Source organism: Cygnus atratus, chromosome 4 (genome assembly GCF_013377495.2).
Source record: "Cygnus atratus isolate AKBS03 ecotype Queensland, Australia chromosome 4, CAtr_DNAZoo_HiC_assembly, whole genome shotgun sequence".
NCBI lineage: Eukaryota > Metazoa > Chordata > Aves > Anseriformes > Anatidae > Cygnus > Cygnus atratus.
The window spans coordinates 43,989,784-44,017,760 of NC_066365.1; the positions used below are offsets into that span (position 1 = coordinate 43,989,784).

The 27,977-nt window shown below is 41.2% G+C and overlaps 1 protein-coding gene across 1 annotated transcript; it reads left to right on the forward strand.

Moving 5' to 3' along the window:
- Positions 1-5,676: 5,676 nt before the first annotated feature.
- On the forward strand, positions 5,677-27,961 carry ANXA5 (annexin A5). Its single transcript, XM_035553895.1, has 12 exons — positions 5,677-5,956; positions 12,187-12,271; positions 13,373-13,467; positions 15,063-15,176; positions 17,418-17,508; positions 18,431-18,510; positions 18,953-19,009; positions 22,165-22,258; positions 23,502-23,597; positions 24,122-24,180; positions 26,280-26,402; positions 27,430-27,961. The coding sequence occupies exons 1-12, from the start codon at positions 5,948-5,950 to the stop codon at positions 27,490-27,492; spliced, it is 966 nt and encodes a 321-aa protein (XP_035409788.1). The 5' UTR covers positions 5,677-5,947; the 3' UTR covers positions 27,493-27,961.
- Positions 27,962-27,977: the final 16 nt, after the last annotated feature.

Consider the following 27,977-nt stretch of genomic DNA (forward strand, 5'->3'; position numbering starts at 1 on the left):
GGAGGAGTCAGTCCACATTCCTAGCCATCAGGGATGGAAATTCTGTTTCTTGGGGAGAATTAGGCAGCCTGGACAGCAAGCCTTGCTTTAGCATGATGCTGCAGGGCTGTCCCGGTAATGAAGGGAAGCTTCCAGGACAAGTGTTGGAGTCTGGCTCAAGTGATTTAACTGTTTGAATTCAGATTATTGCATTGATGACATCCTTGTGACATATCTTTCTATAAAGACAATTTCAAAGAAAGCTGTACCTCCCTGGACTAAAAGAAAATGAAACATTTTTCCAGTCAGGTGAATTTAGCTGGCTGCTGCTATAACTGGTATGAACGCTCCTAGCTCCTATTAACCTTTTCACATTGTACTGGTGTCCCAGGAGAAATCAAGAACCTGACAGAGCACTGCTCCGTAATGGGCTGTGGATCAGAAGTAATGAATCACTTACAGGAAGGTGTCTTTGATGGAATATAAACCAATATTTAGTCTTGAAAGCAAGTCTCAAAGTGCTTTGAAAAAAAATTCATCTTCCCCTATTTTGTACTCTTAGGCTGTCCTTCAGCAGCCCCTTGATGCCAGCACATGCAGCATGAAATAATTTATAAACTTTCTGTCAGTAATAAAATCTGAACCTTTTCTCCCTGCCTATAAACAATGTAACCCCTCTACCCTCTCCCTTATTTTAATAGTGTTACTGTTCACTCTTTGCCTTGTACCTTCCACCCGAGGTGCTTGAGCACAGTGTAAAGCTCTCTCCATTTGTGCCAGCAGTTGAACTGTTTGCTGGGCTCATGTAAGCATGGGGGGAAATGAGGCTTTGAGAAATTGCAGTCCTACAGCATTCAGTCTGGAACAGAATTTCTTCTCTGTTAGTATCAATCAAAGGATGAACATGAAATTGCACTTTCCCCCCTCCCTCACCTTTGCTTCTGAGTCGTGGTTCATCAAGCTTTTTTTACTGTTTCACTTCCAAAGAGATATTAAAATGTGAAAAGCATTTAAGATTGATCTTCAGTTATAACTTCATAATGAAACCATAACTACAAGCATTAAAGTCTGCTCCATGAAGTTTCCCAAGCCTGAAAATCTTCTTTGGTAAGCCTATTGCCCTTCAGTCCTTCTACAATGGGCTTTTCAAATATTTTGCAGAGGCATTTTTTTTCTTGAGAGAACATTTTATCTGGGACTCTAACTGTCCTTGGCCTTCCTGTATCATGTGTAAATGGCTCTTATGTGATTATTGTGCTCTGACTGTGAGGTTAACTGAAGGGCCTTTTCCTTTTTAGCAGCCATCTGATACAGAGCAAAGCAGACTTGCCTATGTTGTGTCATATAACACCTCAGAAATATTGTTGGGAGCAAAATGATGCTTTGGGGCAGGAGATGACACACAGTGGAAGACTGCTCTAATACTGCAAACTATCCATCCCTTTATTTATTTAAAAACAAACAGACTTGAAGCTATTGCTCTTGCTGCAATCCAGCAGCATGCTCTTGACAGTAAGAGGTCATGCTTTTGAAATGAACTGCTTTTGTGCTAAGTTTTCATCCTCTTATACTTTTACCTTGTTTCTGGAGAAAAAAAATCATGCAGATGCAGCCTAGCACTACAACCCGTCTTTGAAAACTCTTTCCAGTCCCCTTTTAGAAGCCCCATGCCAAGTTAATTATTTGACATACCTGGTGGGTGTTACATGCAATCACTGTTTCCCTTTTACAACTAAAACCACTCTGTTGTGTAACTGTGGCATAATGGCAATTTTAGACTTTATACAGTGGTCAGCACCCAGGGAAAATTTGCTTGCTTATTTATTATGAACAAATATACCTAGACTACTTGCACATCCAAATTTCATACAGAAGCAAAAAGGTTTACTGAGCTCATGCTTCTTTGGGTAGTGTGTACATACTATTTTTGTCCTACATAATTTGCAGTCCTGCCTGCAGGCCAAGGAGTATAGATCATACTGAGTTTTTAGCTTTATTTAAGAGAAAAAAAATAAGCAGAGCAAAAACTTTGGAGAACAGAAGGTGGCTTTTGAAGCCTGAAAGTCTTTCGAAGCCAGAACACAATAATTTCCTCAGAGTCCTGTTGTTGCCCGTTGAGACTGAAGCTCTTTCAGCTACCCGTCCTGAAGCAGAGCTCTTCTTTGAGAAGCAACAGAACCCATCTTCTTCTAGTAGAGAAGTGTTTCACATGTGAAGATGGGCCCTGGGTTAGTCTTCTGTCCTCCTCTCCCACCACCTCCTCTGCAGGATGATGCCGTGAATAACCACAAAGTAGGATTTCAGACTTGCCGTGTGTTCCATGGGTCCTCACCTCAGGGGAACAGAAATACTCAGTGAGCAAGCCTTGATCTAGATTAATCATCTAATTCTGTTGTTATTGTGCTGTTTTGCATTAACGTGTAGCTTTTAAAGACCCTTTTCAAGAGCTTAGGTCCGGGGGCGGTAGGCTCTGACACAGCAGCCAGTGTCTCCAAAGCACAAAGCTGAGCTCAGAATGCATCCCCAGACTGACACAATCCCACCCTTGTCTCCTGAGGAAGTGCAAGGTACCTAATGTAATCTGTGCTCCTGAGCTTACTTTGGTTTTCTGCCTGCTCAACACTTGGTTGCCCAACCAAAACAGTCTCAGCTTCAGTGCGGTATTTCAGCATGTTTTTTCGCTTTGAGAGCATGATTTTGAGACCAGCCTCAGAATTTCCCACTCTGTGGGCAAGGCCTGGGCTTGGAAGCAGGGCTCTGCTGGTTCCCAGTCACTGTGTGTGTTAGAGCTAAATAAATCATTAAGGCATTGCTACTCTGATTGTCACCATATTTCATTGGTTTTTATTATTCCAGGTGTTTACAACCCTGGGCTAAGGAAATATTGGCATGTGCCAGCAGCACCAGCACTGGGAAGCGGACTGTTACAGCCTGGTACGATCCTGCTTGTATGAAAATCTGAAGGACAGGGAAGGGCTTGGGTGGGTGAAAAACTGCTTTCACATAATGTTTTGTTTTTTTCCTTGTGTGAAAATTAGGCTTTATTGAAAACGAAACAAACAACCCCCTAAATCTAAAAGGTTATTTCTTATTTTTAGGTGAACCCTATTTCATACTAGAGCAGCGGTCAGGTTAAATACATGCCCATGGTGTCCATGAAGGTCCTGTATCTGATGTCAGGGGTCACCATCTGTAACTCTTCGAGCCCAACTTAATTTCTTTTTTTTCCCACTGAAGGCAGTTAAGGCAATTCCCTTCCAGTTATGCACTCGTGTCTTCTTCAGGTTGATTCTGGTTTTGCTGGTACAGCTATTCTCACCTCTTCTCCTTGCATTCAAATCAATGCAAAGGCTAAAGTTCTGTGGCCACTAGATTTTTTCAGAAATCTGCTTTTGGCAAATGGACCGGCAAATTTTAATAATCTAATTTCAGCCCCCTCTAGGCCTCCTCACTCCATGAAGTTGTGCAAATATTTACTTGCTTAATCAAATATTGGTGACATTTTAGTTTGGCTGGACGTTCTACTCCCAACTTCATCTGTTGGCAATGAGACCACTGTTTTCTGCTCACTTTAACCTTTTCTGTTGCTACAGTTGCAGTTCATCTTGCAGCAGGTATTTCAGACCCCGTCCAGAGAGGGAAAATAAATGCTCTGTTCTCACATCCAAGGTTCTTTTCCCTGTTCTTTGTGGATTTGAAATCGAGAGGTTACCTTTGGCTGAATGTTACCTCATGTTTGGCTGGGGGTAAGACTACACACAGGGTGAAATAACAAGCTACTGTGTGTAATCTGCTCAAAGGTAGAAGATACGAAAACTATTTCAAACACCTTGAAATGAAAGAAGGTAAACTTCCTCCACAATAAATGAGAAGCAAAGTGTACACACATTTACCTCAAGGGAAAAAAAAAAGTAATATCCTCCCAAATCCACAACCTCCAACACGATATTTAAGGAGGAAAGTGGAATTAAATACATCTCTTACTATTTGATACTATTTGATGCTTTTCTTAAATTTGGGAGTTGCTTGAAATCAGTAAAATATTAAATAACATACAGGAAACAGAAGTCATATGATCCAGAAAAATCCACCCTCATAGCTCAGAAGGTACGAGAAGAGCTGAGGAGAAAGCAAGCTTTTCTTCTTCCTTTTTAATATGCTATTACACACATCAACATTTTGCAACGCTTTGTTTAATCCAGCAGAAATTTTGTGTCATGCTGCCTAGTTTAAACTATGCCTGGAGTTACAGAAAGCCAAGAATTCAAAGCTTGTGTTGCAGCTCTGTGGGAGCCAGGAGGGGCTTGCTGCAGGGGAGGGGAGGGAAGGAGAGCGAGGACTGTTGTTTCTCCCAGGTGGTGCAGTCGCATTCGAGGTGGTCAGATGCTAACTGCTAAATAACTTGCTAGACCAATATGTGTATATTTTTCTATTTTTTTTTTCAAGAGCTTGTTTTATTGTTTGTGAAGCTTCATAGATACATTTATATCATTAAAGGCAATATCCCTATCTTTGTGTGTTTGCTGTAGTAGAGAGATTCTACAAACCTATTTCAAAGTGAAGAGGATTACAGCTCTGTTAATTTCTAGATATGTCGATAATTGTTCACACGACACTGATAGAGCCTTTCTAATTTTCTCATTACCTAACAACTGCTCCTTATCACACATCTGAGTCACCAACGAAGTTTGAATTCCATTTGGCTGTGCTCACACCTGGGGCTTTTGGTACTCTGTGTACACGCCTCAGTCTAATCGATACAATTGTGGAGTGTGTTAAAGAGGGCGGTTTTATGTCGTTTTGTGGGTGCACTTTCTAGATGGCAAAGCTTGAAATGTGATCCCAGCGTGACCTGCATCTGCTCTGGATATAATGTGTAAGAAGAAAAGGGCTTTTACTCTTGCAGAAAGGGATGTGTGTGTGTGTGAGCTAGGCTGTGCTTAAACTAAAAGCAACCAGTCTGAACTTTAACCACTATTTTTGAAACCATTTCATAACTCAGTTTCCTTAAAAACCTTGATCCTACATTAATTCATGTGTGCACTTCTAGACGCATTTTACAAGGAACTCGCTATTCTCTTCGTTTGTCTGTCATCTCATCTAGATTGCCACTTCCAATGGATTAGAAGCAAATGAGATTTTAGTAAGAACATCAGGCCATTTTATCAAATCTTTTGGCTCTTGATCCTGCAAATAAAGCCAGCTGGGTGGATCTCCTGTTTTTCCTGAGCTGTATGCACTCTTCTGGGACAACAAGAAACGATGGGCAAAAGATTGAAGTTTACATCATGATCTGCAATTCTGTCAGTATTTTCAGAGCAAAAAAACCACCACTCACTCTAAGACAAAAGTGACCACTGCATGTTAAAAACCTCACGTAATGAGGTTGTGCCTTATTTTGGCAGAAACACTGAATTCCATTTGTGTTGTAGTCTCTTTTCCTCCTTTCATCTAACGCGCAGCTGGATTGCATTAGCATGGGTGAGGGAGCAAGCTGTCAGCACCAGACGAAAACGCTTATGGAACCGCCGTGCACACTGCTTCCCCCGTCTGTCCCCTCCCGCCTCTATGTCCTCTGCTCCCGCTCCCCTGAGGCGGTCCCTCTGTAAAAGTGAAAACTGGAGAGGTAAAACCCATCATCGCGCTCTGGCACTATAACCCCGTTACAAGGCTGGGCTTACTCTGTTAACCCACTTTACTCGGAAGCTAACCGAAGTAAAATGCCTGCTTTGAAGCCCTGGGACCCCCTTCCCTAGCGGGGTGAGCCCCTAACCCCACCGGGCCCCCACAGCCTCGGCCCGCCCCGGGCGGTGCCGGCCCGGCCCCCGGGCGGAGCGGGGCTGCCTCCCGCCTCCACTCGCCTCACTGCCTGCTCCCGGAGGCTCCGGCTGTGGTGGTGAGCGGGCACCGACCGTCCTCATTCGCTTTCTGCAGACTCGGACTCGGTCCCGACCCGGCGAGCTGCGAAATGGCGAAGGTGGGTGCCGGCCGCCGTGAGGGGAGGGATGGCCGCCGCCCCACTCGGTTCTGGGCTCCATCCCTTTTCCTTTACCCCACTAACTTATTGCTGCTCTGCCTTAAATCAGCCTGGCGGGGGACGTGGAGAGGAGGAGGACGGGGAAAGCGGCTCAGTCATGTGAGGAACACGTCAGGCACAACTTTATTATTTTTTTTTCGGTTAGTTTCCACTCATTTGGCCAAGTTTTCGGTGCCGCGTGTTTATATTGCGCCTGGGCGTTGGCGCTCTCCGCTGGGCGAGGGAGGAGAAAAACCCAGCGGTGCTCCTCCTCGTCGGGCCCTCCTCCTATTGCTTTGCTCCATCCCACTTAATTTTTCTGAAAGTTTTGCAGCTACGAGACCAGGACATCGCCTGAGCCTTTTTTCTTGTGTCGGTGTTACGTTTGAACCTGCATGGAGGCTGGCAGTACGAGGCAAACCTGTTTGTTTTAGCGTTGTGTCAAATACATCCACCATATGCTCTGAGCAGTACAAGGGTTGGATTGCTTATTTATGGGCTTCGTATGGCTGTGGAAAGGGGAAGCCATCAAATTGCAGGACTGCCTTAGCAAAAGTCTGGGTGATTGTGCAATTATGTACTAGTAATTCGGTGGCAGGTGAGCTAGGTGATCCTCAAAGGTCCCTTCTGACTAAGCTAATCTGTTCTTATTCTAACATATTAGTAGGGGTTTAACACTGCAGCGAATATTTACCCATATTCTGTCTGGATTTATTTTTAAGAGAAAGAAATTAGTTTTCAAAAAAGTTATTTTTAATAGTGTTCTGCTAAATCTTTTTTTTTTTTTTTGGGGGTGGATAAAGAGGGGATTCTGTTTTCTTATTCAAGCATCAAGCGTGGTTTGTTTAGGATGTATCTTAGGAAAATAAGGACCCCTATCCAAGTCTGTGCAGGGCATCAGACCAGAGATTTACCTGAACAGCCTTTTATTACTGTCCATGTAATGTTGCATATATGTTTGGGGCTAACTTCCTCTTAGTAAAAACATGCAAATTTGCAATTCACCTGTAGTCTGTTCCACAGACACACTAGCTCTCAATCTTTTTAAAAGGAATATTTCGTTCTTTGTTAGTGTAAACCAGCTCTTCTTGTCCTTGTGCAGCAGAACTTTCTGCTGCCTGAGGTGACGCTTGAGCTACTGACTGGGGTGAGATGTACTGGGCTGAAGTCACTGGAACTATGTAGTCTTGTACCAGGTAGGTCCAGCCCTCCAGTTTCCGCGTTCAAATGGCTGCTTCCCACTGACTTAAGTAGCATTCTTTACCTGTGCGATTATGCAGTCAAAAAAGAGAGAGACTGAAACAATGTTAAAGCTTTGCAGCTTTTAATTAATAAAATTAAAAAAAAAATGAAGAATAAGCTCTGCTTCTCATGGCAGGTATCTGTTCTTAATTTTATTGCACCATGAAGTAATGGTAAGACATGAAAATACACATCAATTAATTATGAAATGTAGAGTATCAATTGACAGTAGTTATTTATATGTGCAATTGAAGGTTCAATGTTCAAAAAGACTTGACAGCACAGTGTACTAAACTCTAGTGTAGTCTAGACATATCTCTGAAGAATAAAACCTTTGAAGAAGGTAAGTTATCTTTGGTCTATCTTTATCTTTATCTTTGGTCTATCTATCGTTAGTCTCTGTTGCTGGTTTTGCTTAGGAAAAGGATGGCATGTGCTCCGTGTCCAGAAGAAAAGGCTCATTCATTTTGTGGGAAAACTGCAGCATGCCATAATGTGCTGTACAGACTGGTCCCTCCATGCCTGTGTTTATCTGCTTTCGTTGGAGGAATGCTGAAGTCCTAACAAGGTGTCTTTTCTCACACATCTGTGTACATAGTGATCTTTGTTAATGCATAGATGTGTATGCAGAACTCTTCCTGCTTGCTGAACTATTGTCTGGAAGTGCTGCTCTGTGCTTGCTAATTCGGAAACCTTGAAAGAAAGCAACAAGAATTATAATCTGTATGTTGAGGGCTGGCCTGTTTTGGTCTGCTACTCCCAAAGGTTTCCCTGCAATGAAGTTGGGACCGTGTTGTGTGTCTATTTATAAACTGGCAGGAAGGTGGAGGTGTGGCTGCTGTGTGCAGTATCCGCAGCTCCTGGTCTGCCAAAGTGCGTGTGTGACTGGCAGCACAGGAGTAGTATTGCTAACTCCAGTATTGCTTTAGAGGATTATTTCTCACATTCTGAAGTACAAATGCCTTTTTAGAGTTGTGTCCTGAGCAGTTCTTTGGCTTTGTTGGGGTTATTTGCGAGGACAGGTTCTCTGACAGTTTTTGCAAATGTCCCTCCGTTGGTTCCCAAGTTGCCGTTGCTTGATCTTATCTTCTCACTCTCTCTTTTCTGCTTCTGCTTTTTTTTTTTCCTTTCTTTCTGTCCTCATTATCTTTGGTATCTCTATGGTGTATTGACTCATAGTTCAGCACAGCTGTTGTGCAATTCCGTCTTTTTGTCAGAAGTGCAAATATAGTAGGGCAGATGTGAGTATGGTCTGCTGACCAGAGCTTACTCCTTCCCTTTAAGTGGGCAATCTGAAGCATTGCTAAACTTATAGAGGGTTTTTGTAGAAGTCTCTTTAAAGTAGTTACATATTCATACTAGCTCCATGGCTGTATGCATCCACTCACGACATCACTTATGTCCTACTGCTGTTGAAATTTTGGTAGGGATGTATAATCTAATTCTTATATGGCATTGGCTTTAATGCATAGTTTGAACAGGGCTCTGTGCCTGGTCTTCAATGACCACAAAGGCTTTCGCTTTGCCAGTGGACACTGTGTTGTGCTTTATCTGCGAGATGGGTATGCTCATTTAAAAAAAAATAAAAATCTCAAGCTAGTCTTTAATTTACTCTAACTCATGACCTTCTGGGTTCTTTCAGTGTTCTGAAAATAGCGTGCCTATTCTGTTTGCCAACCTGTGTGCTGGAAAACATTCTCCATTTCCATTCTCAGCACTCCACAGTTTTCCTGTGCCATCTTGTAAACAGGTGGCTGATTTAGGTAAAAATCATGTCACATATCACCTACTCTGCACTAGACACTGGCCTTTCCAGTGGTAAATTGATGAGACCCTACTTCTGTTGCTGCTGTGCAGCATCATGAAAGGGGGTAGCTTGTCACGTATAGGATATCTGGCTGGTATGAGCTTGCTGTGAGAGGGTACAGAGCAAGGGCGACTGGAAATAAGTCTGAATCAGTTCAAGTATGCTCTTTTGTTTGCTGATAATGAATGCTTTGTATTGAACAGTGGCTAAATGTCTTGTGGGTAGGAAATCTTGTGTGTGCTTGGTGGGGAAAAATTAAAAGGAACCTTGTTAAGTGGCTATTGTTGATTTTGCACATTTCCTTGGCTGTTGCCAGGGTATGTGGCCACATGACATCAAATTGTGAAGCAAAGTTGTCTGTTGGGAGAAATTAAAATAGCTGAGGTGCTGGTTAGAAACTATTTGCCTGGTGAGATTGCATCTTCCTGTTCTTCTGCAAGCTGTTGTTAGAGCAGAATAAATATGAAAAATTCAACCAACAACATGAATTTCTTTGTTGGAGGGGCATGAGCTCTAAAGCCAGATCTTCTCTTGCATTGAGAGTTATATGTTTATACATATGTTATATGAATATATATTTTCCTTTTCATGCTAACTTGTGTCTTCATTGGTCCTGTTGGTAGCTGCCTGGAGAAAATGGAAGCTGCTGTTTATTTCTAGTCTATCATCTCAAATTGTCCTTGTGCTACCCATGACCGCTTAACAGCAGGCAGTATATTGGGGTATGTAGAAAGTGAAAAGCGTGTGTAGGTTTGGGGTGTTACAGTCTTGCAATATTCTTTCTGTTGAGGCCTGTTGTCCTTCTCTTTGTTTTACTAACCCCAATGTGGAGTGTTGATAATTACTATTGTCAGTGTCACGTCTGCCCATAGGTGGCTTCTGAAGGTGCTTTTGGACTGTAGGTTGGACTCGCGCCTGCAAAACTGTATCCAACATAGTCTTGTTCGAGCAGTCCCTGCCGATGGCAGAGTTGCAGCACTATTTCTGATTTGCAGGTTGCAGCACTATTTCTGATTTGCAAGCTAAGTGCCACTCAAGTACTGCTTGAGGGGGATGGTGTAGCCAAACTCCAGTAAATGCTGCGTGTTAGAAGGGAATGCCTGGAATGTAAAAGGTTCATCAAGAAAGCTGTTGTTAGGTTACAGCTGCACCAGAAGTATTTCAGGAACTGTTCATCAAACTTAGTATATGGTAAGGCTTTCCACTATGTGCTTTGAAAGAGAGCAGAAGGTTTCTTAATAAAAATAAGAAGGATGATTCAGAGTGACTTTTAATCTGTGTATGCACAATGTTTGCGCATACTTGCTCTAAAACAGCCACACAGCGATGTTGGGCCGTTGTCACACGACTTAGGAATCACTTCAGGAAATGCCCCTTGCTTATAACAAAATAAGCAAAAGAAAACTTTAAATTAAGTGATTGTTTTATCCAAGACCTATTGACCAGAGGGTGATTTTCAAAGGAGGATTGCGGTAGTTGTATAATACTCAATGATATGAAAGCAGTAGGAAATACCCTTCTAAATAACCCCGTTCTGGCTGGTACAGTAATAACAGAGGAGGAGGAAAATAGAGGCTTTTCAGACTTTATCTGTTCTACCAGATTAAATTCCGTTTTATTTATTTGATACCCAGATCCTTGAGGTTTCTTCATTATAGCTTTTGGAATAAGCTAGGAAAAAGACTCTTAAGTACATATTACTGTAGCTAAATTTGAAGTACTGCCTAAAAGCTTACTTGTAATGGGAAAAACAGACTGCTCCAGGGGAATTGACATGTTTTTAAAATAGGCTGGCTATCGGAAAACATCTACCAGAAGGAAGTTTGTTGTTGCTCTTAAACACCGTGGTACTTTGTGTTCTGGATTTCTGATGTACAGTGGGGGTAAGCCTAACCCATTACTACTGCAGCAGCGGGAGGGATAGGGATTCCCTGTTGGCAATAACACACTGGTGGCCTGAGAGGCAGCAGTGCTTCAGGGCAGTTTCTGGTACGTGCTCACCAGTTCTTTTCTCTCCGTGCTTTTCTGGCTGACCCTACCCTAGATGAGTAAATTGGCTTGAAACCACAGCACTGTGAGGCTGAAATTGTTAACTCGAGGGAAAGGCCGTGTCACAGAGGCCAGATGGCTGTGAAATAGTCTGGTGTCAGTCTCGGTGGAAGTCTTGGCATTTCCTTTTGTGTTCTTCCTTGAGAGTGGAAAAATGCCCTGCCTGCACTGATTGTTACTTTAGTATGCCAATACCTACGTTAAATTTTCCTTCTTCAGCTGTTGGAAAGCCTCCCTATTCCCAAAACCCAGCTGTTTCCCCTTTTGGCTGTTTCTTGGCCTTCGTAGTTTGTAAGTTACCTATATGTGTATAGCACAGTAGGTTCTTGAACTGTCATGTTTAAATAAAGGCAAGACTGTTCTGTGAGGGTGATGAATATCTTCTTGTGTTTGACTCAAGCAGAAAGTCCCTGAAGAATCATTTTCCATGGAAACCTAGTGGAATTCTGTTTGTGTTTGGATGGGCTCATCTCTTATCTTTCGTTTGAACTGTTATTTCTTTTTGGCTGCGAACTACTATGAGCAATGTAGCTGAATCACATGAGTAAAAAGGTGCTTACGCCGAAAGAAACATGATGGAAAAATTGAAAGTCATTGAGGAGTTCAGTAGGTCTCGTTTGCAGGGTGATGGAAAAAATCAGTGTGATACTGGTTGAAACCTCCATCAGGCTTTTCATGAGGGAAGGAAGTTCTTATTTCCGAATGTGTCTTGGATCCTTGTATGGCTTATCTGGTCTACGTGATTTGTGCAATTAATTTCCCAAATGATTCCAGGAAATGATAATTTCTTAGTCATTTTCCTGCATTCATGCTCCAGTGTTGTGAGAACCAATCCTGCAAACTACCTTTATGTAAATAAACCTGAACTTAGCTGGTCTACTGCCGAACCTTTCTAGTAGAGCTGTGTTTAAATACCCACAAACTGCTATTTAGACAGACAATTGCATGAAAAATGCTATTGTTTTTTGGATCTTGGATTCAAATCTAGCCTGAGCTCGTGTATGGAGAACTGAAAGATGCTGTTATCTTCTATTTCATGTTCTATTTCATCTTTTTTTCCCTTTTCCCACCTTTTTTTTTCTCCTCCCTCTAGTCCACAAGAGGCACCGTGACAGCGTTCTCTCCTTTTGATGCCAGAGCTGATGCAGAAGCCCTTCGTAAGGCCATGAAGGGAATGGGTAAGAACAATTTATTTTGTGAAGAAGAAAGAGCTCTCACTCCTGCTCTGAAAACATCCTTTCTGAACTCATTTTTTATGTTAGCAGATGAGGATAGGGCATGTATCCACATGCTATGGAATGACAGCCCCGGGACTACAGGAGTCTGGGCATGTCCTAGTGTCTCTCAAGGGTGTTGATTTTTAGATTAGCACGAGTTAAAAATGATGATTTGGACATCGCCCATTTAAAATTTGATGCTCCACAGGCTTCTCTGCACATGCGGTTTTATTGTGCAGTAAGATAGACTATGAATTTTAAGGGAACAACTGTGGAGAATTATCACAGAATAGCAGAAGCTCTGTGCTTGGAAAAGGGGTGACAGCTCTCTCAGTCTGGAAGTGGCTAAACACGGGGCAGTTATTGTGACCAAAGAATACGAGCACACAGAAGGAATGTAGCCTAACAAGTGATCTGTAAGCTCACGCTGTAGCTTTCTACTCCAAAATTTTGCTGTGAGAATAAATTCTATTTTGATACTTTCTTTGAAGCTGCCTGTGGGAAGAAGCAGAGGGAAAGGAAAAACGGAGTACAGTAAACCTCAGGTCTATGGACAAATTCAATAGAGCTAGCAAGGTGCTATGTTGTGAGGATAAATTTGTAAACTACTGCATGTAAAACCAATAATAGCTCCACACTTCCCTACTCTGGGGTGTTTTTTTGGGGGGTTACTGGACTGCGGTTTTCTGGGAGTTGACAGAGCATTTATTCTGAAGTATATCTCTTGGGGAGCCTGAAAGCAGCCCAGTTTATAGAATAAAGATTGTGACTAACTGTTTTATACCTGATGGCTAGGGTGCTGGGGGCAGTGTCTGGAACAGGGCACTGATGGAGAACAATGCGTATTCTCCAGTCATGTTCTTGCTACAGCAGAACACCAAACCTGGTGGCTCAGCTTGATGTGTGGACGTTTGTTATTTAAATGATTTTGCTGTTTATCAGTAGATTTTTATTTTCAAAGTGTCTTTCATTGTCTTTTTAGTTTGTGTTACTGCTGGTTTTTGTTATTGTTGTTTTTAGAATGTGCTTGTAACTGTTGTTGTTCTTTCTTTCTAACCTCAGGGACTGATGAGGACACTATTCTGAAGATCCTTACCAGCAGAAATAATGCTCAGCGTCAAGAAATTGCATCTGCCTTTAAAACACTATTTGGCAGGGTGAGAAAAAACAAACGAACAAAAAACTCTAGAAATGAGCTGAATTTGGCCTATGATGATTAGTTAAAACCATGAGATGGATTCATCATGCTCTCTGTAAAAGATTCCTTGGAAGAAAATATAGTTCAGTTACTGTCTCCCCCTTCTCCATATAGAATGATAGAATGGTTTGGGTTGGAAGGGACCTTAAAGGTCATCAAATTGCAAACCCCCTGCCACGAGCAGGGACACCTTCCACTAGACCAGGCTGCTCAAAGCCCCATCCAGGCTGGCCTTAAATACCTCCAGGGGTGGGGCATCCACAGCTGAACAATGCCAACTCCCACAGCCTGTCTTCAGAGGAGAGGTGCTCCAGCCCTATGATCATCCTTGTGGCCCTCCTCTGGACTCTCCCCCACAATCCACATCCTTCTTGCGCTGGGGGCCCCAGAACTGGGTGCAGGATTCTGGGTCCAGGTCTCACGAGAGCAGAGCAGAGGGGGAGAATCACCTCCCTTTTCCTGCTGCTTTTGATGCAGCCCAGGATGTGGTTGGCTTTCAGGGCTGCAAGTGCACGTTGCTGGCTCGTGTCAAGCTTCTCGTTCAGTCAGTGCCCCCATGTCCTTCTCCTCGTGGCTGCTCTCAATCCATTCTCTGCCCAGCCTGTGTTTGTGCTTGGAATTGCCCTGGCCCAGGTGCAGGACGTTGCCCTTGGTGTTGTTGAACCTCATGAGGTTCACACAGGCCCACCTCTCAGGCCTGCCCAGGTCCCTCTGGATGGCATCCCTGTCCTCGTGTGTGTCAACCACATGACACAGCTTGGTGTCATCGGCTAACTTGCTGAGGGTGCACTCAGTCCTAGTGTCCATGTCACTGACAAAGGTATTAAACTGCGCCGGTCCCAATACTGCCCCCCTGAGGAGCACCACTCATCACTGATCCGCCTGGACACTGGGCCACTGACCGCAACTCCTTGAGTGCAACGATCCAACCAGTTCCTTACCCACCGAGTGGTCCATCTGTCAAATCCACATCTCTCCAATTTGGAGACAAGGGCATCATGGGGGACAGTGTCAAATGCTTTGCACAAGTCCAGGTAGATGATGCCAGTAGCTCTTCCTCTGTCCACCAGTGCTGTAACCCCATTGTAGAAGGCCACCAGCTTTGTCAGGCACCATCTGCCCTTAGTGAAGCCATGCTGGCTGTCTCCAGTCACCTCCTTATTTTCCGTGTGCCATAGCATAGTTTCCAGGAGGATCTGCTCCGTGATCTCCCCAGGCACAGAGGTGAGACTGACTGGTCTGTAGCTCCCCGGGTCTTCCTTTTTTTCCCTTTTTAAAAATGGGAAATCCTTAAGTCAGGCTAGGTTGGAATATTCCATTTAGATTATCATGAAGAAGTGGCTTTTTTTCTGCACATTATTAAAATACACCATAGACTTTTGTGCAAAAGCTTATATAGCTTCCTGTTAGTATGCTTCTAGTACTGGTACTGACCTCATCCTCAGTATGGAAGGAGTTATCAAATACTTTGGCTCGAAGTCTGCCATGTAAAGTGATAGCAGGAAGAGAATTTTCTTTACAGAATTCATTACAGTGCTGTTTGTTCCGCATTAGGATCTTGTAGATGACCTGAAATCAGAACTCACTGGCAAGTTTGAAACACTGATGGTATCTTTGATGAGACCAACGTATATTTTTGATGCTCATGCACTGAAGCATGCAATCAAGGTAAGGAGAATGAAAGAAGAGATTGAGTATATCATATACAGTGTTTGTTGCTCTTTTGTTGTGTATAGGAATGAACATTCAGTTAGTAAGGGAAATGATGATAAAGTTGGCTTTTAATTAGTAATGTTACACTAACACCTGCTAATATCACTAATGCAATTGTTTCAATTAAAATTTGCATAGCATAAGACTTGTTCTGATTTAGGTTTAACAAGCAGATCAGTGGTGTTTTTAAATTCTTTTTTGCTGCTGAAGTCCAGTGGACACTAGTTTTTCTGCTGTGAGCAACCTAGGATTTGTAGCTGTACAGCTCTCTGCATGGTCTGCAAATCAGTTCATAGCATTTCATTAATGTGGTGGTTTTTGGTTGTCTCTTGTTGACTGTTATTTAAGCATGAGAGCTTTTAGCACCTGATGAAGACAGTCCAACTCCAAAATTGGTGGGCTAGCATGCCTGTGTAAACTCACATCAAGCACCAGAATTATTAGGGGACGTTATCTGTGTTGAATGTGTTCTAAAAGCTCCCTCCAGTAATACAGAGACAAGAGTTGACAGATCCTGTCAGTGGTACTTTTTTTTAACATTTCTCTCTTTGGTGAGTGCATTTATTACCTTTCTGGGAAGGCTAGGAAAAAAAAAAACAATTTGCAGTCTGTATGTTTAAATATCTTAGTGTGTTTTTTCATGTATCTTAGTGTGTTTTTTCATGTGTTCCTATTTTGTACCCCTTGATCGCACCTGTTTGATATCCTCAGCCTGTGGAAATTCAGGAATTGGATATCCCTGGGTTGTCTGCAGAAACCTGTTGATTAAAGTAGATGACATTGAAGTTGACTGGTGTCAGCTAGTGCCTGGTTGGGTGACACTAGCACTCCCCAAATCCTTGATGAGCAGCTGGTTAATATGTAGTCAGCTGTGCAAGCTAGTGATTATGAACCCATGACCCAGCAAATAGTGTCTCAGACAACAGAAGCTGTAATCCTGGAAATTTTTGTAATGTCTTTATGTGCACTGGGGGAAGGGAACATGGCACCTGACAGATAAACTGATAAAAACCTTGCTGACTGAAAGGAATGAAAGTATTCCCAAGCTTCTTGTGTTGACTTAAGGGTCGAAGACTGATAGGGAAATGACAGAACAGTTGGTACAGGAGGAAAACAGAGATAGTGGAACAAGAGCGTTTTTGTTCTTGTTAGTTACAACAAATGGTATTAAACACAAGATCATCGGATCTCAGGGAATGTCTCTGCGCAGGACGAAATGTTGACACTAGCTGCAATTCAGCTAAAGTGGATAAGAGCACTAAAGAAGACGCGGCAGCAGGAACTTCACTGCAGGATGACAGCTCAGCTAAAGGCATTGTCTGTGCTGAAGATTGAGTTATCTACTGCTGCTGCTACAAGGCTCTTTAGAGAACTAATGTAATAGCGCTTGCCTTACTTGTTGAGTAGGCATATTCTTAAAACAATCTGTATTTTGAAAATGTTTACATGTATCCTGTTAGATTTATATTTTGAATATCTTTGTACACAGTATATTGATTTTTTTTTTCCCTATAGGAAGTTTTCTCTATAGGAAGAACTGTAAATAACACACCGCAGCAAAAAATAATAAAAAATACACAGGATAAGGGCTCCCTTTGGAGTGTAACCAGCAATGGCTTATTCTTATAGGCAAAGTAGACTCAGATATGTGGCAAGAAGATATTGCCTTGGCTTTTGTAAATTTTATCCTTGTGAAAGCAAAGAGTACCTGTTATGGATATGTATAATTAGAGTACAGCAACTATTTGGGGGCCTGGGTTAGCAATTCTATTGTAAAATGTGTTTGCTTACAATGGAAGGGATGCTGGGTGACTGTTCATCTGTGTGCTAATCAGTGAAGGGCAGCGTGTGAACTAGAGCTGAGATGGAAACTATTCATTCAGTTACTGTCACGTCATCGACTGTAACAGTGAAGAACGGAGGTATATCTGGGTGTACTTGACTGTGGAGAGGCTCATCTGAGCCCTGCAGCAGTGAGCTTCTTGTAAATGTTGGGTTGATTTTGAAAACAATCATGCCAGAATGGAAGGAAATTTATCTTTCCAAGCCTCCCAGGATAGACTAGATATTACCAGAAAAATATTTTTTCTTTCTTTGATCCAGATGTATGAGGTGATGCTTGCCTTTGGTTGTCAAAGGGAATACTTGTTTTCCTTCTGTTACTCAGTCAGCTGATTTCTTCTTGCACCCTTGTAGGGAGCAGGAACCAATGAGAAAGTGTTGACTGAAATTCTTGCCTCCAGAACACCTGCTGAAGTGCGGAATATTAAACAGGTTTATCTGCAAGGTAAAGTTCAGTATAAAATAAAGTTTTGAGTTCTCCTTTCAGTTCTTTCAAGATGATTTTAACGCATTTATAGCAGGACATACCTGTGAACTGAGGCATGTATCCAACAAGTGAAATTTTGTTCTGATGAGTTGGAAACTTTGTATTGCAAGAAACTAGAGTATGGATTGCAAGCTAAAATCCTTTTTATTTTGGGGCTATGACTGGGATATGCAGTGTTTGGTCTTTTTGTGCTTCATAGTTAGAATTCATTCAAATGTATTTCTTTATTCCACCCATTTTTTTCTTTCTTTTGAATAAAAGAGGGTTTTTAAAAACTGGCATCCCGTAAAGAAACAGGATTTTTTATTTTATTTTTTCGCTTTTCACTTTGTTCAAATGTATTGCGTTTTTTTGATTGTCCACAGGAGTACATGCTCTCACCCTGTGAATGCATGGGTTACTTTTTTAAGACAATATTTAATTCAACACTCTTGTATCTATGCAGATTCCTTCCACACAAGAAATTCTCATATCTTAATAAAGTTCAAGACAAAACTTAGAGTTCCCAAGGACAACATTTTTTGGAGCAAGACTTTTATAAGCTCCTTTCTGTTAGACAGTTGTGAGACTGCCATATTTCTGTATAACTCCAGATCTGTATGCTCTTTAGTTCCTTAAAGAGCTGAACCAGTGTACGTCATTCTGTATTTCAAAATATTTTAAGTAATCTGTGCCTGAAACTGGGTGTGAGATGGCACCTTTCCATCTCTTTTAGAATAATGTTAGGTTGTAAGGGAAGGCAGAATATGTCCAATTGTTAAAACTGTTTCTGACAAACGATTCCACAAGCTGTGAGTCAAATCCACTTTCTGCTTTTCCCTGTTTTCTCATCAAAATAGTGAGGAAGTCTGTAAGGTGGTGAATGGGTGTTCTTTTACAGAGTATGAGGCTAACTTGGAGGATAAGATCACAGGAGAAACATCAGGCTATTTTCAGAGAATGCTGGTGGTCCTTCTGCAGGTCAGTATCTCTTTGTATGCCTACCTGTGTGTATGATTTTCCCTTCTTTTTGATGTCTGATGTACTCTTGTTACTTTCTGCTTACTGACTAGGGTTTCTAGATAGACTTGGTGATAGGCAAGATTGGTTCAGAAACTGAATAACTCTCCCTGAACTTATGATCTTGAGCTCTGTAATGAGCCATTTCCACAGCTCTGGCTTGAAAAGCTTCTATGATACTTCTGGGTATAGCAGAATGCCTGCTGCATAGGTTTCTGAAGGTAATAAAACAGAACGTTTATTTCATGAAGACACATCCAAGCAGAAATGAAAAGTGGGGCTGTTTTTGGATAAGGTACATTAGGGATTGACTTCTCACAGCAAATTTTACAATCTCGATATATTAGGTAGGGGTTTTTTTTATTCACCTGTCAGCTTAACAATTTTTTGTACTTGTTTTTAGGCAAATAGAGATCCCGATGGCAGAGTTGATGAGGGTCTTGTTGAGCAGGATGCTCAGGTGGGTGAATGATTTTTTTTTGTGTGTGGGGAGATGGTATTTCTACAAGTTACCTCAAAAAGAACATGTGTAAATATAGTTCACATGTGAGAGAGAATTTTTATGATTGTGTGCGTTTATTTTTTTAATACATTTTGCTGCACTTTTATATGCTTTGAACAAAAGAAGTGACAAAAGGTGAAATGTTGGGATCAAGACTTCTGGCACTTCTGTGTTTCAGTGTAAACCACGTCTTGTTTTATTTATTACTTGTTGAGGTGCCTGAACAGAACAGTGACTAGGTCATAAGAAGAGAGAGTTGTGATTGTTGAGGCTGTGTGATGCTGAGGCCTTGCCTGCTGAAAAACTCAGCAGTGTGTTACTAGTTCATTGTTTAACATCTGATTTGGGCTTCTCTCTAAATTTAATCCTAATGTAAATGTATCTTGTGTCATATACATGTCACAGAGAAATACTAATGCTATTCAGTAAGGGATACATCCAGAGAGGGTGAAATATTTGGAATATTTTCTTCTTAATACTTTGTGCTACTGTAACAAATTGACAGTCCAAGAATTGTCCTCTGTGGAGTTTCTAGGGACCCACCCATTGCCATTTGTGAGTATTTTCCTTGACTTTGTCACTGATCACTAAACCTATGTTGTACACAGGAAGAGAAGTACCAGCAATAAACTTGTATCCATGATGAAGTCTTTTGCTGGATTCTGTAGGCTTTGTTGTTGTAGTTGTGGTCAATATTTCAGAGATTTGATTACAGAACTAATGGATGTTTCTTCTCAGTTGTTTCAGATAGCTCTGGGTCAGAGATTTTCTCTCGTAAATTGTCAGTCAAGATTAAAGAAAATGTATGAATTGTTCAAGGTGACAAGGAGGAAAAACAGGATACCGGATCAATAAAACATTCTCTTGATAGCAGGGCAAGACGGAGAGAGAGAGAGACCTGTGCCAATAAGATATATTTTGCCAATCCTTTGTTATGTAAATTCAGAAAGCATCATTCTCCTTCTATTAAAACTCATACTGTGAAAACTGGAGCCTGGAGATTAAGGAGACACCATACCTAAATGTAGAAAAGTAGTTTTCTAAATGGTGTCTCTGGTTTGTTACGTACGTTTGGCTTGAGCTGGGACCCATACAGAGAAGTGTTTTGTCACATTTCTGTTAGCTGTTTTATGCAAAGATACTGTTAACATAGCTGGAATAGATTCAGAGCATTTTCTAATGATTATTGCCAGGTGCAGGTGATCTGAATTGAGGCAGCTGACTGTAAAAATGCAAGACTGTTTTTCGCTTCCAGATGTTTGCCTTGATTACTGCGATGTTTTGGGAAGGGTATGGTGGCAACCTTTTTACTCAGTAGTGATTATTTATTTATTTGATCTTTGATCACTAAACATACAAGTTAATTCAAAGTGGTTGGGGAAAAGGCATTTGAGGTGGTATGGATGTGTAGGGAACTTGTAAGATTTTTCTGAGAATACTTAAAGGGGGAAGTGTAACTTCTTGCAAGACGTTTTGTGAATATCACTTTTTTAAGTTATACAGTTGAAGTACATTTTAGGTATTACGTAGTAGCAAGGCCAGTGAAAGTTTAATGCAGTTTAGCTATTTTTACAATTATGAACTTTGTTCCTGATAATAAGACCAGTATGAATAGCACCTGGCTTAACGCTTGTTTCCAGTTTCTTTGTAGGTGAACAGACACGTCCCTGCTTGTAAGACACTGCCCTGATTTAACACTTGTTTGAACTGTTATTCAGAACACTGCTTAAGACAGCTACTACACCACATTGGTGATTCAGTTTAGGGGAAGAACTTCTTTTATTTATACATGACGGTGGGAGAACGTATGGAGATCTGTTACTTGCCATTAAGAAACTCTGAGATCAGGCTAGACGATCATGCTTTAGTTTTAAGACGTTATTTCTAAAACTGAACGTTTGTAACAGTGCCTTTAGTCCATGGGAATATAAGGTGGGAAAATGCAGCCTAGTTGTTAGTAACTGTTAGAGCTTACATAAAATGCCATTCACAGCTTCAGGTATCTCCAAAGAAATGCATTCCTGGAGTCTCTAAATGCTGTGGTGGGACATGGATGGAGAGTGCTGGTATTCATTTGAAGAGCTTAGCATATATTTTAAACTAAATATCCTTGCAATGCTTTAATGGCCTTTTTTCCCCCCTTTTGTGCTCTGTGTCATTAATATATCAGCAGTCACAAATGTACTTTATATAGGATCGTGGGGCAAACATAAATAGAAAATTGGTAGCTTTGCATTCAAGTTTTACAGTACGGACAGACAGCTGGTCAACAGCATTGCTATGCAGGAGATTTGGTTGAATGGGTTTTTCTAGGAAATATTTGATTGTCTTAGTACAGGTGGTAACTTGTTTGCCTGCCTTCTATTCACTGAGGAGGGAGAAAAGAAGCTGTATGCTCTAATATCTAAGACCTTTCTCCTTACATTGTGTGATGTTTAGCACGCAATTTGGAGAAAGGATTCTGAGTTTCATCTTTTTTTTTTTTTTCCTCTGTTGTTTACACGAATTTTTGGAAGCATTTCACTTTCCTAAAGTTTGCTAGTAGCCTTCAGACTAACCTGAGGAGCAATCACTGTACTCTAAAATGATTAAAATCTGTTAATGGTCTAGTTTTACATTGGTTAAGAATTTAGCATCTGACAAATCATGTTTCTGAGGGCTTTAAAATCCTTTTGCCCCTCTTTTTTGGAAAACTTCCTCCTGGGCCGAGTTAGCAGGGTTCTTCCATTGAGATGAGTCATAATGTAATAAAGTTTTGCCAGTTTGATTTAAAATAGGGGAAGGGAAAAAAAAAGCAGTATTAGGAATGGATTTTATTTCTTGGATTATGACAGTTTCAGAAAATTTGAGGCTTATGAAAGGGACTACGTACCCAGTCAGTTAGGGCCTTAAGCAGTATTATTTATGTAAATGCTTTTGCAGTCAATTTCAGACTTTATCATTTATTCCTTTCTAAAGTCAGTTTAGTATTTGGCAATTTTACATCTTTTTTTTTTTTCCTCCAGCTATAGCTTGTTAATAATTTTCCTTAGAGTAAGACGAATGGAGCTTTTTAACAGGATGTGCAACCATATCACAAATGCTGTTGTTTTAATCTCTTCAATTTACAACAGGTCTTGTTTAGAGCTGGGGAGCTGAAATGGGGAACAGATGAAGAGAAGTTCATTACCATCTTGGGAACCCGAAGCGTTTCCCACCTAAGGAGGGGTAGGTAATATGGTCCGTGTATGACTGAAAACTTCTGCCTGAAGTCCTGGTGTTACCCAAGTGGTGGTAGAAATGGTAGAAGAACCATTTCTGGTACTGCATTTGTCAAGTCCGGTAACCTTTATTAACTTCTTCCCTCTACTTTATTTTTGTTTCCTATAATTCACTTCTTCCACAGCAAGAAGTGATCTGCTGCTTGGAGTGGTGCAGTAGATCTGAGGAACAGTTGGAGTACTTCTTTCTGGATGCATGTTTATTTTTTTTTCCTTTTGGAAGAGGTCATGGCAATAAAGTGATTCTGAGAGCCTGTTATGAGTCACCACAATCTGATGGAGATCAGCCCTGAAAAGATCAAACCCTTTATAGGTGCATATTCTATTAGCTGTTAATAAAGAGACAATAATATTTTTCCTGTTCCTCATCCATTCATAAGTCTGTTTTATTAAGCTGCTTAGGGCATTGGGATTAAGGACCACTAAATTTTGCTTTGGTTCTCCAGTCTCTCTGTTTTTCCTTTACCTTTTGGATTAGTTGGATTTTCAAAGCTAATTTGATTTGTGATTTTAAATATTTATTTATTTTTAGTGTTACTGGCATTAAAGCAGTCCTAAAGTTTGTTTACATTCATCCAACATGTACTTAGCATGATAGAAATGTAATGCTTCAAAGACAAGTTGTCTTACCGATACTCATGAACACAGACTGCCAGTAGGACAGCTTGCATGAAGTTAAGTGGGTGGGGTAGCTCAGCACAGACAAGATCTTAGACTCAGGCTAAATGATAGCTATGCTCTGCGACAAAATGCTTATCACTTCGTACAGCTTCCTATCTTCCCTCAGAGGGAAGGATCACCTGCTGGCAGCCTTCTGGCAATATTCTTCCCAATGCACTCCAGGATACCATTAGCCGCCTTTGCAGCAAGGGCCCATTGCTGTCTCATGCTCAGCTTGGTTCTTGGTCCCTCAGGACCTCCAGGTCCTTTTCTGCAAAGCTGCTTTCCAGCTGTGTGGCCCCAGCATGTTCTGGTGCATGGGGTTACTCCTCCCCAGGTGTAGGAACGTGTTGTATAATAGCAATCCAGTCGGAAATAGACATTTAAAATAGGTCAGAGGGAAGAATGAGTGGACAACAGCATTTGAACAGTGGATGATGAGATACAGATGTCATTAACCTGTACTGGGAAAGATACTGGGGAAAAATCTGACTATACATGTGACAGTAAGCACCCTTTCTGTTTTCCAGTATTTGACAAATATATGACTATTTCCGGCTTTCAAATTGAAGAGACCATTGACCGTGAAACCTCTGGTGACTTGGAGAAGCTGCTCCTGGCAGTTGGTAATTACAGAATTAATAAATCTCAAACTGGCCTTCTCTCTTTTAATCCCGCAAATTCCACCCGTTACAGGAAGTGGCATGAAAACATGGTTCCTTCCTAGCAGGATCTTAATAGACCCAATTTTTGTGTTTAGAGAATAAGCCTCTACTCTTTTTTTAATAGATGGGGGAAAGGGTGGGATGGTGGGAAGGAGTGGTGGTGGGAACTGCATTCTGTTCATGATGGGCACCGCCACCAGAAAGTGAGACAAAGCTCTGCCTTTGTATTCCTGGCATCTCATTTTTGGACAGTGCTACAGTAGACTTGTGACTGGTAGTAGAACTTGGCTAGTCAGGTCTCTTCTATTACAGCATTTTAACTCCTAGAACCCAGAGAGTTGTAGCAGAGGAACAGTCTAGCTGGCTGTGTGCTCAATTGTCAGCATTGGAGAGAACGATGCAGAAGCACGCACCTTGTCTTGCCAGTGAAAGATTGTCTCATGTTGAATAGCAATCAGTAATTTAATCCTTTGCCTTTTTTTCAGTGAAATGCATCCGAAGTGTGCCTGCCTATTTTGCTGAGACTCTATATTATTCCATGAAAGTATGTATATGTTTTCCACATGTCACTTTCCTTCTCCCTTGGCTACTGTTCCTCACCCTTTCACTTGCTTTTCATTTCTTCTTTCACTGCAAATGCCAACAGGATACTGTATCACTAAGCATCTGCAAAAGGTTTGGGGTATGCAGATCTGGAACAGGCTACAAACAATTCATGTGCCTTTCTTTGGGTTGATCGTAAGTTTATCAGACCATAAGTATTTGGCTGGAAACATCAGTCTCATCAGCTGTTTTTGGACTTGATCTTCTTACAATGGAAAACGTCTGGCTAGATCCATTGCATGCCTTCAGCTAGATAAGGACTACAGTGCCTTAAGGTGACGGATATCTTTAGGGAGTAAAGATGACCAAAAGCTGAACTGCAGATTGTGTAGATTTAGTGCTCTTTGTTTTAGAAAAGAGTATTTACAGACTGAAGGTGCAGTTAGCTTTGAAACACAAATTTAATGGCTTATCCATCCCATTTTGAGAAGGAAAAGTAACTTTTAAGAGAAAAAAGGAAAGAGATCTAAACAGCTATGAAAGACTCTGGAGGGGAACCCCATCAGCAGAACAGCTGTGTTTCTGTTGTCCTTTTCTTCCCTTGAATAGGAAGAGACAAGCAGGAAATCCGTATTTTTTAATCACAGTGACTAATAGTTATTAAAACCCTAGGAGAGATGAGGTAGGTAGTCTTTTGTTTTCAAGCAAATTATCATCTTCCCTGAATATATTCCTCCCTTCCCCTGAAAAAGCACTGAAGTGTGTTTGTCCCCAGGTGGTTGTGCTGATGAGGTGTCAGCATGAGAATTAATGAAGAGATGAAATGGTAGCTTAATTTTTAAAAGCTGCTTTACTGCTTTAATAAGCATCTGTTTAAAAAATGGTTCAGATGGAAAATCCAAAACATGCTACCAGCATGCTGAACTATGTGAGGAGGACCACTTTTTTTCTTATTTATTTTTATTTTTTAAAGAATGCGGTAGAAAACTCTTTTTTTCTGTGGATTTAAGGATCTTTCTGATTTCTGTTGTGAAGAGCGTGACTCAAGTCTGTCGGTGAGATCCAATTTTTTAAAATAAAATCATTAACCTCTCTTGGTAAGAAAAAGAATCATTATAACTTTGGCAGAAGAGTTTGTTCTTGTTGTTTAGCAGTTTGACATGATAAAGTTCTACAATGTGTCTGCTTTCATGATAGGGTGGGGCAGAGCCTGGCTTTTAGCAGATTTTAATGTCAAATCCTACTCAGAAACAACTGGACTCACGGCATAACTTTTGAGCAGCTTTAGGGCATTTTTAGATGTAACCCAACCATGTTACAGCCAGTCGAAGGATTGAGTGACCCTGGACATTAGGCTGAAGATGATCGTGGGGGCTCTGCCAAGTCCTTCCTTGAGGTGCATTAGCAGGTCAGCATGTGAAAATGTGTATTGCTTCAGCTTGTGTGGAGTCTGACTTGTCTGAGCAGGAGGGGTCGGTATGTCAGTCTGACACCGCTTGCTAGTGCAGAAACGTGAAATATTTAAAGCAGTGAAGATGAATAAAAGAGTTCTGTGGTTGGAAAGGGGATATGAAATTTGTCTTCATAATAAACGCATAGCTAACTTGTGGAATGGGTTGCTCTGCCTGTGTCTTGCTCTACAATGTTACATGCTTGGTTTTAGTCGTTAGTTAGGATTTATGTGCCCCCTTCCAGAACTGACTGCACTTCTGCAGTCTGAGACTTCACTGAGATGGTGATATGCATGTGATTTTGATTGTAGCAATCAGATATACTACTGTGTAATCTTGGGACTGGATTATTTTAAATTTATCTGGGCATTGGCAGTTGGGGTCTGCGAAGATGAAACACAAAATTAGAGGGCTGACTGTGTGGCACTTCACCAAACTCTTGGGGCTTAGAGCACCTCACATGGTTGGTCCTCTGTTCTTCGCATTGCAGCGTGAATGCCTTGTGATACTGTCCCAAATACTCTGTTGCAGAGTAGAAATGTAAAGCGCGAGTGTTTTGAGACACCACTTGCTTGTTTTTATTTGTTGTTCTATGACAGTAACTGTCCATGACAAACTCATAGTGTAATATTTAAACTTCTCTTTGTAGGGGGCTGGCACGGATGATGACACCCTGATCAGAGTCATGGTTTCGAGAAGTGAAATCGATCTGTTGGATATTAGACAAGAGTTCAGAAAGAATTTTGCTAAATCGTTGCATCAAATGATTCAGGTAAAATTTCTATTTTGTTGTCAGGGAAATTAGGGGTATTTAAGACCCAATTGTTTCCATTGTTTGTTTTTGTGGAAGGGAGGGAGGCGGATGTGTGTAGGGCCGGACATCACAGTGTTCTCTGAGAGCAGCAGTGGCTGATCTGCAGTTTTATGAAGTACCAAGTAGTGTCATAAGTGGGAGACATTTCCTAGGAAAAGCTGAACATTTCTTTCCAGTGTTTGCTAGGAGAGCAGATGTGGTTTTCTGAAATTACACTTACTCATTTTTTTCCGTTTTTAGTTGCTGCTTCATTTCCTTTGTCTTGTCTGGGTTCCTTCTGATTTTCAATGCTTTAGAGAGGGTGCTGGCTCCAGAGAAATAGCAGTGGGGTTGGGAGTCCGTATTACCATGAAGTCAGAGCTGAAATCTCTGATTGTGGTGTGTGGAACCTTTAGCACTGTTTAAAGTGGAAGAAATTTCACTGGAACCATTATCTGAATCATAATCTCCTTTGAGTGGGTGGGAAGGAGCAGAAAGGGAAAGAGCTAGCAGGAAATCCAGAGCGAGCGGTTGCAGGATTGTCGTGTATTTGCTGCAAAGTTAGACCAAAATGCCTTTTTTCCTTGTAATTTTTTGGGGGTATATTTTATTTTAAGTGCTGCTTTTTTTACCTTTTTTTGTTATTACTCCTTACTTGATGATCTGTCTGTTACAACATAAAGTTCTCTGCTTCTGGTGCTGCTTCTGGCTTCTCCTTTTCTTGGACTTTCTCGTTTGCAGTTGAATGCTTTTTAATGTGCAATAGGTAGCTCAGTTCTAGTGAAGCTTTCAGGAGCTTTTATTGTCTCTGGAAGTCTGTCTGTGTAAATATAGCTCTAACAGAAGAGGTGGAGAATTTTTTTTTCATCATTCCTGAGCCGGGAGTAATCCAAGTGGATTTCCTGTGGGTGGGACAAATGCGTAATCCGTTAGTCTTCATTGGCGGCTGCTTTTCCTTGCATTTCTGTGGTTGTGACTCACGGTGACTGGTTTGTTATATTAACAGAAGGATACGTCTGGGGACTACAGGAAAGCACTCCTGCTCCTCTGTGGTGGAGATGATGAGTAATGGTGACAACGACACGAAGAATTTGTTGTATTCCAGCTTTGCAGCCCTTCAGTTAGCATGCCTAGCTAAGTTTTTGCATTTTAATGCTTTCTGGCTGTTTGAATTTATACTAGTATTGCACTTACTAAAAACGAATGTATTATCCAGCTGATAATCAGTCCCTCCTTCAAGTGCCTTCGGAGAGTGTGCAGAAGTCCTCATCATGCAAGATGGGTCCTGAACACAGAACCCAGTTATTTGCAAGTGTTTTGCTGAAATAGGGAAAAAAAAATCATGTATTTCCACTAATAATTTAAAGACCTTTTTTTGCTTTTATTCTCTACATTTCCACTGAATGTTAAGCTAGTTTTAACATTGCAAATGAAGAAAAGGTATCCTTTGTATGTAATATTTGAATGAATTTGCTGATCATAATAAAACCAGTCATTGGAAATCTAAAGAACCAATAAATTTTTTCCCTCTCAGCAAAGTTGTATGTGGTTTTT